Source organism: Paralichthys olivaceus, chromosome 1, assembly GCF_024713975.1.
Source record: "Paralichthys olivaceus isolate ysfri-2021 chromosome 1, ASM2471397v2, whole genome shotgun sequence".
Lineage (NCBI taxonomy): Eukaryota > Metazoa > Chordata > Actinopteri > Pleuronectiformes > Paralichthyidae > Paralichthys > Paralichthys olivaceus.
In genome coordinates, this window is record NC_091093.1 from 20,855,879 (window position 1) to 20,869,447 (window position 13,569).

General features: G+C 39.6%; 1 protein-coding gene across 1 annotated transcript; it reads right to left on the bottom strand.

Moving 5' to 3' along the window:
- Window positions 1–1,853: 1,853 nt before the first annotated feature.
- LOC109624951 (beta-2 adrenergic receptor) lies at window positions 1,854–12,536 on the bottom strand. Its single transcript, XM_020079884.2, has 3 exons — window positions 12,353–12,536; window positions 5,540–5,904; window positions 1,854–5,076 (listed from the first exon to the last, which is right to left on the bottom strand). Exons 2-3 carry the CDS (start codon window positions 5,820–5,822, stop codon window positions 4,175–4,177), a joined length of 1,185 nt encoding a protein of 394 aa, XP_019935443.1. The 5' UTR covers window positions 5,823–5,904; window positions 12,353–12,536; the 3' UTR covers window positions 1,854–4,174.
- Between the last annotated feature and the right edge of the window lie 1,033 nt (window positions 12,537–13,569).

Genomic DNA, 13,569 nt, shown 5'->3' on the forward strand with positions numbered 1-13,569 from the left:
GGATCTGTAGATTGATATGCATTGATCCGTTCATTGGTCACATAAATTCATTGGAGACTGTGATTTATTCTCTGTCTATAATTGTCTCAGTCTCTCTCTTCTCTCTGATAATCTCATGATCCTCATTCTTTGGACTCGGTCACATGAGTACGCAAGTGTCAGATCATTTATTTCATGGTTAGACTGAAGGTGGAGGACGTTGTTATCACATCACTGCTGACATTAGCCGTCAGCCTCTCACCCTCTCCTCTGACGTCTTCACAGAGTGGACGACCTCTCTCTCTGGCAGTAAAATACAAACTCTTCCCACATCTCTGCGAACAGACACTCCTCAAATTACAATTTGGGTCACTAGGTTTCAAGCTCCTCTCCGCTTTGTCTTTAGGCTCATCAGCTGTGCTATTTTAGATGATAAGAGATAGACCGAACACTCAACCTCACTCTGCTTCCTTACCTGCACACTGTGCAAAGATCGCTCCACGTTGGGTGACTGTGATGCCACTGTGGCTCTTTCTCCTCCATGTTACATACCAAGACAAATCTGATCCCAGTGGGATTAAGCCAATAATACTCCGGAGTAAACTAAAAAATGCTGAGGTGTTTTTTTCCCCCGGCAGCTTCTGTAACTGCTGAGTCTGTGAATATTCCAGCAGTGAGCTGAGTGCTTTACTGTCACACTGAAGCCCATTAAAACTCACAAATGAAATGTTCCAGAACACGTTTATTATTACCAATTCTGAAGCAATCACTCATGAATTATGCACAACTGATAGAACTCTGTACAGTGATTCGATATCAGCACAATGAGACTCAAAATATTCACCAACAATGATGACGATGCTGAAGATTTCAATGACTGTGACAGTTTTTGATGGAAAAAAGTTTATACGTGTAAGATATTCATTCATTCTGTGAAGTTCACACACAACATATCAACACATTTTTTATTTTGTTGACCATTAAATTCCCTGATGTTTGTTGTTGGATCAACATATATTATATCACAGCACCCTTGATATTACAAAACACTTCCATGAACATGCACTGGATTGTCAGTCAGTTGGCTTTAGGGGAATAATATGACAGTTTGGGGAAATGTGCTCATTCGCATTTTTGCTGAGCTAAAAGTAATAAGGTTAATTAGCATAGCGTAGCTAAGCATAGCTTAGCATAGTTTAGCTCAGCAGAAAGACTGGAAGCTGTTTAAAGGAGGATTGTGTTACCTTTAGACAGAGCAAAGTATAGAGAATATACAGTATAAAGGTGGATGTCATGACAGCTCCCCCAGGGTGAAAGTAAAGCATCTTGCTCACCCCCTGGTGGCTGGGTGAAGTGTAGGTAGTGAATCCTGCTTAATCCATGTTAGTGGATGGGACATGGATCAAAAAACTCAAGGTACATGTTAAATACATTTTTCTCATTTTATGTCGTTATCATCATATAAAGATGCATCATCCATCATTACGTACAATCTTTGTGACAAAGCCACGTTAGGAAGCTCAAACTCCAGCTTAATATTTATCGTACAAACATATAGAAGGGCTTCATCTTTTTCACGCCAAGAGAGTGAATATGAATATTCCTCAAAATGTCAACCTATTCCCTTAAAATCGAAGTTACTGTAAAACAGCCACAAAACAATAAACCTGTTGCCAATTAATTAACTATCTAACTAACTAACTAATGTATCTCTCAAGACTTCTCTCTATGTGGTGGGGAGTGGTCTCGCCAAAAAATTAGTGTCAAACTATAAAACATATGACAGTTTGGGGAAATGTGCTTAGTCACATCATTGCTGAGGTGGTGGATGTAAACAGCCGATGTAAAAAACATTATTAGTATGCAGGAAGTTACTGCATTGCACTTTTATTGAGAAGTTTTCCCCCTTATTGACAGTGTTTATGCTAAATTAGGCTAATTGCCTCTTTGTTGGAGCCTCGTACATAAAGGTAGGGTTGGTGATTTGTTTCTTAAACAACTTTCTTTCTTATTTGCCTGCCTGTGCTCTCACTGTGCATGACCAGAGTCTTCAGCTGTAGAGACATCCTCCACTGAAGAACAGAAGATAGCCAGAGGTTCAAAAGTCGGCTTCAAGAAGTTGTCAGGCAGTGCACATTCATAGGGGCATGACTTCGGCAAGAGGGTCAAAGTTTTGCCAACCCTAGCTTTAACGGACGAATGTGACAGTAGTATATCAATCTTTTTATCTAAATCTCAGCAAATGAGCACATTTTCTAAAATGTCAAACTATTCCTTTAATGGGCACTTTATGGTAAACAGGACACAGTTTTGTATCATGTTGAACTATAGGAATACAATTTGTATATTAACAAAACAAAAACAATTTTGGGCAGGCAATGGCAAGACAACAGAACTTTGCCCTTTTTGTTGATGCAGTTGATGAATCATTTCCACCTCAAAGGCCTGTCGATAATCAGAGAAATTATTGAAATGCAAACATTTTAAACATGAATAAAAATATACCTATTAAACAATGTGAAATGCCCATCAGCCTCATGCATATAATCATTATATTGTCAAATTGTACAATACAGATTTCCAAACAGTACACAAGACTTATAGCTGACACACAGAATTTCATATTACAAATACATCATACCCTGAAAAGATATAGGCTGGCACAGCATGAGGGTGTGCTTTAATCATTATGCTTTTCATTCTTAATCTCTATGTTTGCCATTCCATTCATTTAGTCATCATTACTGATTGAATAAATATACAGATTATTATCTTTAATTAACATTTACTAAGAAACAAGCGATAATATAAAATACCTCAAATAAAACTTGTAGAAAATTAATCTTGTCTGACACATGGCAGAATGCAAATGGCTCACGTGGTAACTGATAAAGTGCATCTTTGATTGAGGCAGATTAATATCACAAAAGACTGAATGTAGATGCTCAATAGTGTGTGTGACACTATGGAATCAGATCCATGGGGACTGTTCCTGTATCCAAAACATAACAGGAGACAGTAGCAAGATTTCTAAACTCATAAATAACACATTGAGTTGAAAAAACCCTTGAATGAACCGTTATGATTATCATGGTTGTCAGTGCACCTTCTGGAGAGACTATGGGATTGATCCTGAATTTATTGGATAAGCCTCGTCATTTGTAAATCTTCAGGACAGAGGTTTGTTTCCAGACTGAGGCAGGATGAAGAGGACAGGATGTAGATTGTTGCGGCAGTAGAGTTGCTACAAATACCTGCAGTTTATTTAGAAAGTGTCTCTTTTCCTTCTTTCTACAGTATGTGTGTTTGGTCAGATCCTGAAAGCTGTTTCATCATGCCGTGCATAGAAACTGGTTTCTATGAGCAGAGATAAATGTGGATGGAGGTCAAAATTTAAATACTATTGAGACACAAAGTTTTGCAATAATTTCATGTTCAATTACTTATTTTGAAAAAAGATTTGCGTGGAGTTTCCAATTAAAATAAAGAAATTGTGACATTTTCAGAAATAGGCTCATTTAAATTTCTTGCCGAGAGATAAACTCCAGATTGAGATGACTCTCAGGGATGCACAGTTTTTTGTTACCTTTAGACAGAGCATAGCGTAGAGAATTTATAAAGATGGACGACATGACAGCTCCCCCAAAGTGAAGCCAAAGCATCTTGATCAACCCCTGGTGGCTGGCTGAGGTGTAGGTAGTAAATCCTGCCTATTCTATGTCAGTGGATGGGACATGGTACATGTTAAATACATTTTTATTCAATTTCTGTCATTTTAGGTAGTTATCCTCACACTGGTAAATCATATATTAAGGTGAAACATAATGTTTGACAGCTGGGGCTGACTGCTAATAGAATCAAGTGCATGTAATAAAGGGACCTTGCTACAGTGGCTCCATCCCCTGAACACTGCTGCTTAGACTTCGTTCCAAATCTTCCTCCAAATTTTGGCTTCATTTCTGGAAGTGAAGATGCATCATCCATCATTACATCCAATCTACTGCATGTGACCGAGCCACGTTAGGCAGCCCAAACTCCAGCTTCATATTTACCATACAAACAGAGCGGCTTCTTCTTTTTCTCGCCAAGAGATTGAATATGCACATTCTTCAAACCTATTCCCTTAAAGTCAAACTTACTTGAAAACAGCCACAAAACAATAAACCTGCTGCAGTTGAATTAATTAATGTATCTCTCAAGGCTTCTCGCCATGTGGGGGGGAGTGGTCTCGCTTAAAGAGTAGTGTCACACCCTTCCTGAAGCGATGGTCCCTGACACTGTAGATGATCACATTGCAACAGCTGTTTCCTGTCAGGATCCAGAAGGCAACAAAGGAAAAGTTACACCAGGTGTATCCCACCACGTTCCCGAGCACAAACACTGCGATGGGAGAGAAGGATGCTGTGAAGGCAAACGTCAGTATACCGATCGTCTTGGCAGCTTTAATGTCAGAGAAAGACGGCCTGTGAGGGCAGCCTCCTCCTCCGCGTCCTCCTCCACCCCCTCCATCACTGAGACTCCCCTCTGAGAGCAGTTTGCGTTTTCGGGAGTACTGTCGAATGCTTGTGAAAGACAAAATATTAACTGCTAACGTGCCACCAAGCAGCGTGAAGTCAAACGCTGGGAACAGCAGCAAAATGTTGGCATCAGGTGGCAGCTGGCCTCCAAGCAATAGAGGTGTGTAGTTACACATACGACTACACTCATTGTACTCCAGAGTGAAGTTACTGCTGAAGATGAGTGGTGCGAGAGCCAGCAGGAAGCTAGCACCCCAAGAGAGAAGGATAAGGAGCAGAGTCCGTCTCCGAGTCACCAAGGCGTCCTTGTGGAGCGGCCACAGGATGGCCACGCTTCGCTCCAACGTCATGAGGAAGATGGTGCTAATGGAGACAAAAGTGCATCCAGCAAACACGGGGCCAATCAGCATGCAGGGCTGCCAGGGGCTCACTATTCCACCGAGGGAGGAGGAGGCCGGGGAAGTGGAACTACCCTGGTACCAAATGGGAAGAGAGCTCGTCACCATTAGAGAGATTTCAGTGTAGACGGAGAAAGGGACGACGAGGACACCGACCATCATGTCTGCTATGGCCAAAGAGACTGTAGAGAGAGAAGACACAAGAAGAAAAGGAAGATGTCAAGGGATCGCCTCCAGTTATTGACAATTGTAGTAATGCATGTGAATAATTTTCCAACTAACTCAGAGTATTAGATACAGTTGTGTTGTGGGACAAAAAGAGTGAGAACTTTAGTTATACTGGCATAAATTTAAATAAATAAGTTACTGTATTACTGAGACTTTGTCATAAGACCTTTGCAAGTTCTTGGTGTAGGCAGGTTGATCTTCTTCCTCTTAAACAATTAATTCATTGATTAAAATAATTTTAAAAATAATTTTTAATTTTTAATACAATTACTTTTAATATAGTTATATAATCATTTGAGGAAAAGGGATAATGGTGCAGGTTACACTATATACATAAGCATATCAACGCAGATTTATCTTCTCATATGAAAATGTTGACATTAAAAAATGGTTAGTAATATGGTTTACAATATTTACCTTTCAAGTATCCCTGTGGTGTTCTCGACTGCCTTGTTTGCACAAAGACAGTAAGCGTGACCACATTTCCAACCACGATGGCAAACGCCAGGCTGACCATGAACACCACTGCCAGTGTACGATTGAGAAACCCACAGCAACAGAGGGTACAGAGAGGAGCCAGTGATTGCCCTGACCCGGGTCCTGCCTGAGCCGCTGCGCTCAGGTTGAAGGGGCCATCTGTGATCGGCAGCAGAACCGCTGTGCTCCCTGGGATGCTGACGTTGTGAAGCTGAGCAGTCATGGCCCAGGAGAGACTGAGTGGTTTATCCCTTGGATGTGTTGGTGGTTGGGCTTCTCAGGATGTCCTGTGCTGAGGAACTGTCCTGTTGAATGAACACATTTAAATCACATGGTAAAAAACTAGAGAAATGAGACAGACAGTAATAAGCTAAACCCACATTTAGCTACTACAAGTATTCAGTGCTGAAACGAGACAAAATATTTCTATCATCCACCTTAATGTTCACATCCTTCATCCAAAAAACAAAGCAGCTATCTAAATACTGTTATGTCATATGTAATAATGGGAGTTGATAACACTTGACAATGTGGGTTACATACATATTCAGTGGGTAGTGTGTAAATCTGCCAATATATCAATAAATATCATCTGTATAACAATTAATATAATAATAATACATACAGTGGTATTTAGGACATAATTCCCTGAAGCCACCATTACCAAGCCACAATGCAGACTATATTACTTTCTTTGCATAAGTCTATAAACCTAGCTGCTGTTTAAAACGGTGCTACATGTACATGTCATGGCTGCACATAGGTGATTGTTCAAAAATACAATTTATTGAATGTTTTTTTTATTTAAATTTTTTTAATTTATTATATATCAAGCCCATAATTCAATGATAGTTCAGATGATGTGGAAGGCTAAATATGTGCAGACTTGAAAACATGTGTAGTAGTTATTTACCTCCACCTGTAGTGGTAAGCGAGTGTGTACAGTGATTTTGTTTTACATGTGTGTTCTAGTTACATGATGTCTCTCTGTGCTCCAACACTGTTGGGAGCGCCTCAATGCTGTCAGTACCCATGCAGAAACTCTAGGTTCAGTACTAAATGTCCCTCTCAGCTGACAACCAAATATGCAGGTCCTTCAATCATTTATGCTGTTCACTGGGCTGGAGAGCAGGAAGGTGCACATGTCCAACCAAACAAAGGGTAACAGGAGTGGACATATTCAGATCAGAGCAAAACCAAACTAAAGCCCATGTTCTTACCATGGCTCTGAAACAATCAAAGTAAGGTCACAGACTTGAAAACATCTGGTACCAGCAGTGAATTAGCCTCCGAATAATGAGAACTTGATGAGCAGAGAGAAAAACCTCCTGCTCGTTGAAAGGACCGGTGTGTTTGATTCAGGGCAGAAAGTCTGATGATGTCCATCATTATGTTTTCATCAGCTATAATTACCTGAAACTTACAATTATTGTTTTTATGAGCCTTTTGTATTGACTAATGGAACCACAGACATTGACATGATAGCTCCCAAAAGTAAAACCAAAACACTGGCTACAATTGCAATTGCAAACTGCAACCTCACCACTGGATGCCACTTCACACTGGTCTAACTTTGATTTTCAACCAAACATCCTTCCACAAATTAAATTCAAGTATGCTGATAGTAAAACATCAATTGTTTTCTTAATAAAAGGGTAAGGCATATTAAAAAAATAATCATCTAGGGCCTATAGAAATACTCATGTCCCAGTTTTCATGCTTTACTTTACTGACATTTTGACTCTGATCAACTGATTATTGACCTTTGATTTAAACAGCATCCCACAAAAAGTACTGGAGACATTTGCCCCAAAATTCTCGGTCTACAGCTTCTCAGATGATGCCTCTGGCACCAGACTCCAGCTTGCTCACTCTTATCAGTCCACGGTCTTGAAATCTGCACACAGTATGAATCTCAAATAGCCATGATTCTGCCTCAGGTGGGAATATGGCTCAGGCAGAGAGACTGTCTATGACTATCTGATTGCCTGATTGATGCTATTGTTTGCAGCTTCTATACCATGCTGTACTGTTGGCTTTGTATTTACTCTGCATCATACCAGCTTTCTTAGAGGATCGTGTGAAATTATGTGAGACTCTAAGGGACATCTGTGTACCATATCTATTTAGAGCACGCCTCTCAAGCATACTTAAGTGCAGGCACATGAGCTTCCCAGGAATTAACCCTTGAATGTTGTAAATGTTTGCTGTATTGCATCATAGTTGCACAATTATCACAAAATGATTTTATATTACTTTTCCTTTTTATGCCTTACAAAGAAACAACTTAATAAGTGGGGAAGTATTGAGGTCATAAGCCCTAACTTTGCTTCAAACAGCTTGTACATTTGATGAAGGTGACATCGCTTGTATTTAGATCCAACTCCTTTTTTTAACTGAGCTTATTTCAGACATGCACTGGAGTGACTGTAAGTGAGAACGCAAATGTCCAAATCAGAGGTTTTGGCCAAACTCTAGAGTTTTTCCCATCAACCCCCTTGTAACAATTCCGGAGAATGTCTGAATGTTTCACACCTGAAAGGGAAAGTGGAAAATATACAAACTTTTGGAATTTGGAAAGAAAAGTATAGTGTCATTTAAGCTTTGTTTTATTTTTTTTATCCGTTGTTGGTCCTGAGCAGGGAGAGAACCGTGGGGTTTTGGTCACATGCATTGCTTTTCTCAAATGCTACCAGAAATGTATGTGATGACAGTGGAGATGAAAATATTTTTAGTTGAACCTCATCAAGGAAAATTTTGCCTTTATCTTGACTGAAGATGACAAGCGGAAGTGTTCCCTGAGGCAAGACCTCAGGGATAGTGAGACAAACAGCTGACAGCAAAGACAGTGCACGTGCACACACACACACACACTGAGGGGTGGTGTCTGGGTACAACATGCAGGAGGCAGGACATAATGAATAAATTCTGCTGTGGAAATCATGTGTTGTTATTTGCAGCACATGAGCAATGGCGTCTTTACAAGTTGACATCTTCGTCTGCCTCCCCCTCATGTGTTGCACCTCCTTCTAGACATTTATCAGAGATATTTGTATTGTTTTCCACCTGTTAAATGGTGCTGGCTGGTAAAGTTCTGCAAAATGTCTGAAGCAACTGACGTATGCGTTCTCACATTCACCCCATTTCTGAAAGCAGCTTCATTTGTAAAAGACTTTTAATTAAACTGACCTCCATGTGATCAACAACACTAAAGCGTCAGTGCAGTGTATTTGAGGAGGTTTCAGAATAAGTGCAAAGTCTGTTCTTAGGAACAAAGTAAAAAGAGATTGGGTAAAGAACTGTGCAGTAAGTGCAGGTAAGGTTGTAAGGAGAGGAGCTGCTCTCTCACGAAATGACTCTTCAAGCGCTTCTTGGAGACAGAGCGAAGCAGCTGTTCTGATAGCATTTAGTAGCTTGTTCCACAATCTGGGAATCACAATCCAGTTTAGAGGAACACAGTGGCAGAGATGGAAGATAAGCCTGAATAATCAAATTCATGTGTGCAATAAACTCTTTGTTAGGAAGCAGTAGAATCTTTAGTTTGATTGAAAAGACCATGCATATCCGGTGAAGGTCAATGAACGTGTCCTTTTAGAAAGATCGAAAAGCAGATGCACCACCACATTCATTAGAATACATTATCTTGGAAACAGGAATGCTTGGATGTGCTTTTGTGCTAATCCATCAACTAGATGCTGAGGTATTCTGAATACCTGGATCATTGTCAATACCCGAATACCACCTCTTATCAATTAATCAAACCTGTGACCTGATGGGGATGCCAGAGGACAAGTCATTAGAATTCATCCTTTATGAACCTGGAATTTAAATTTCAAGGCAATTTCAATAGTTGTCAAGATATTGATCAGTTAAACAGCAGTGGTCAACCTCATGGGGGCACTAGAGGAAGAGTTAGGGAATCCTCAAATAAGTTTGATTCATCTATGTGGGACTGTGTATATTTCAACTAAATTTCATGTCAATCAATCCCAGTTGTCGAACTAGCATGAATTGGGCACTTGAGAAATTTCTGTCTTTATGTGAATGGACTAATTTACCAGCAGGTCATGCATGGACATCTTTAGAGTCATTCACGTTGTGCCATGCAGGTCTTTCTAACCCAGATCAGTCGAGGCAGATGGCCGCCAGCATTGAGTCTGGCTCTGTTAGAGGTTTTTTCCAGTTAATAAAGGCTTGTTTCTCTCCGTAGTCGACATAGTGCTGCTTATTGTGGGAACTGTTGGGTTTCTCTATCATTTTTAATTTTGAGATAATGTATGTTATGATTTGGCGCTACACAAATAAAATTTAATTGAACTGGTAATTCACAGAATACAATGCACAAATAAATCCATGCCTGAACTGGGGATCCTTTAATGACCCTTTGTCAGGAGACAATTGTGCTGGAAAAGCTGCATTTCACATTGTTGTTCATGCTTGCAGGGAATTTTCTCTGACAGCGCTGCATCCTTGAGTGACAGGTTGGACATATGTAGGAACACTGTAGGGGCTTGGTCAGGGCTCTCAGGCCAGGTCGCCCAATGCACAGAAGGGTTATGTGCAGTAATAATGGACAGGCTTGCACCGACCGCCTGAGGCCGTCTGCCACAGCACAAGAGCAGAGAGACAACTTCCTTTTCACATCTTGGCTTGTCATTCTGTCTGGATTCATTTCCCTTATGGTGGTCAGAAAAGTGCTCGAGCAACATATTCATACACACACAAACGCAGATACAAGCACATAGTGTTACTCTCTGGTGATGGTTATCCTATCTTTTCCTGTATTAGTATCTTCGCTTACACATTTTCTTGTTCCTTGGCAACATGAGTTTTTGCTACAATTCTGCTTCACACTCATATTCACATCTCGGTCTCGATTTTTTATTTTTAAAATGTAATTTCACTGCAGTAATTATAGCATTCATGGGGAATTTTCAACCCAGCATTAATAAAAAACACTTTTTACTTCAGAACATATAATATAAAAACAAATATTTTCAATATTCTAAACTGGATCCCACCAATCAGTTATTCTGTTAATAGTTTGTGAGAAAATACATTTTAATGCAAGGAAAGAAGTATAGGAAACAAGCAGCCAGCAAATTTGCATTTTGTGGAAACTTGGTCTATAATTACTTTTTTTAGTTACCCACTACATATTGAATAATCAAGGTAATATGAGTATATATATGTCCTCTTGCTATTAGACATGAAAAGGTCTCAATATGTGCAGCATGTTATTAAAAAAAACTAATAATAACTTTTAATATACATTTTAGTACCCCATAGTATAAATTAAAAGGGGTGAACAAGTACCAATGTATTATACAGTCCACAAACACTGTAGCTACATAATAATAACAATGAAGTATTTGTGGAAAACTCTCAGTATTTAAATACATAAATATAACCTATATAAAACTATAATCTCCCTTAAAGACAAAGCTATATATACAGAGACACCCTTCTTTCAAAGTGAGAGGTATAATGCACTGTTCTCCAGCAACAACAATAATGCACAAAAAATCATTCAGTAAAAATAAGTATTCAAGTCTACAAATATTTGAAGTCTATTTCACTAAAACAAAATCATGAACGTGCTCTAAAAGTATTAGAAAATATTTTTCTCTTGTGCGTACGTACAAAAACCCAATAAGTATTTCCTTAAGGCAATATGTGCACAGAATAATTGTTGAGTTGTAAACTGTATTCTGAACAGATTTTTTTGAACTGATTGTTGAAACTTAATGTGTGGCCAATGCATGTTTGAGTGTGTGTGTATGTGGTGTCAACAGTGTCTAAATTACATGCTGCTAATGGACATCACACCCATCTCAGTTTATTCAGTCAGCTGCTGCATGACTGAATGATCAGACACAGAGCAGGAATCCACAGGTTCAATCATTAAAGTGTATTTAAGTGATTTTAGACGTTGAAATAAAAATGTCAAAGGTCAAAGGTTGAAATGTATTTTAATGAAAGTGATCCTCTCATTGAATCACGTATAGTGTGACTTACAAACTGAGATTTCAACCTAAGGGTCACAACAATTACATAGACGAAGGACTCAGCATTGTCAGTATCAATGATTATGTTGCTGCTCTTTGTTACAAACACTTAATATGCTCAATTTTCACAATAGCTTCCTGTTGAACAGTCCCAACAGGAAGCTTTTGTACATTGGACATTAAAATTCACAGTAATATTAACAACTACAGTGAAAACTGAAATTAGATGTTTGAGTTGAGTTTGTTTAATTCAAGAGACAACACATTAAAAACATTACTGAGCCCCTGTGTTTAATATGTTCCTGTTACATTTCCATTCACTGGCAGATCAGTGTGTCTCTTGGGAAATAATTGCTCTTTATGCCTCATCTAAATCAAATTTGTTTTAGTATTGTCAGTAATTGTAAATAAATGTGTTCAACGCACCTGGAAAAATGAGTTGGACAAACTTCTAACTATAACATAGAACATTTTTTACTCCAAACATGAAGCTGAACAAACAGCTACTTTTCAGCTTTTTGAAATCCCAAATATTTGGAAAGTCATATTATTCATAATCATTCATAGTCCAACATGTCCCCTCCATTTCAATCAACACTCAAACAAAAGATTGGAAATAAAACTAAGAAATGTAGAAATCTTTTATCTGCATGTGTTGTTGGTATAACAGAAAACAGCAGACACATAATACCACACATACTACACAAACAAAACATTTAAAAAGAATCAGATGGGATGATCTTACCTGCATTTCCAGTCATGGACCGTAGAGAAGTTGTGCATAGAGAGGTTGATAAAACCATCCAGTGTTAAAGTGGGTGTTAAATCCGGTTAAAATCCTCCAGAGAAGAAGAAAGTGGAGCTGTAGTCGTCTCATCATTCATTCTCCTTAAACACACATTCAGCACAAAGCCTCTCACTCGCTCCAGCTCTCTGTCCCTGTGATTCAGCCTCCCCCTCTCTCCCTCCTCCACCTCCCTCTCTCTCTCTCTCTCTCTCTCTCATTCTTTCGAGCGTTTTCCTCCATGTTCACTTCACTGCCCCCCCTCCTATCCACCCCTCACCCTCTGCATGGCTTGCAGTCCTTATCGCATGCACATGCTCTTCCCCCAGAGCTTCAAGGTAAAGTATGGAGCAGCATTGTACTCTCCTCTCTCATCCTTTCCTCCCATGTTTGCCTCCTGATGTGCCCCCCCGACTCATCTTCTCCCCACCCTTGTTCCTCACCCCTCCAAGCATTTCTCAGTGTATTCTTTGTGAACTCTTGCATTCAGTTCACACTTCATTATTTTAAATTGAACTCTTTACACATGGGTCATAAACCTTCAACCTTGCACAACCTTTTTTCTTCATCTTTCACACTTTGCACCTTACAAGTTTCCAAACTTCTGACATCCTTCTCGCTCCTGCTCTGCATCTTGTAACAGAGATGCAGAATAGAGACAACAATGAAAAAAGAGCCGGAGAGAGATACAGATACTACATTGAACTAATGAGAGGTGACTCTTTTACAGTATGAGTGGGGGTATAATGCATCCATCCTCTCTTGGGCGTTTGAGTCTTTCCGCCGATGGCCTTGGCCTGTGTGCACAGCTTTGACCGTGGCTGGCACACGGGTCATATCCCTCTCTCTCTGTTGCCCCCGGTAGCAGAGACCATAGCACTCAAGTGAGACCCCTGCCCTAGAATCTGATTGGAACCACTCGTCAACACGTTGCAGGACACATTGCTAATTTGCCCTTGCTATGACCCTATCTCCCTGAGCCAGGCTGAACAGTCACTGAACAACAAATGCATTGAAAATAAAATGGAAATCAAAGCTCACATTTCATAAATAAATACTGAAGAAATATGGAGTTCAGAGCTGAGGAGTAAACATCAACACGCGGAGCAGCATTATGTAAGCTGATGCTCAAGGGGTTTGTTAACCTGACAAATAAATAAAAATAAGACATATTCCTT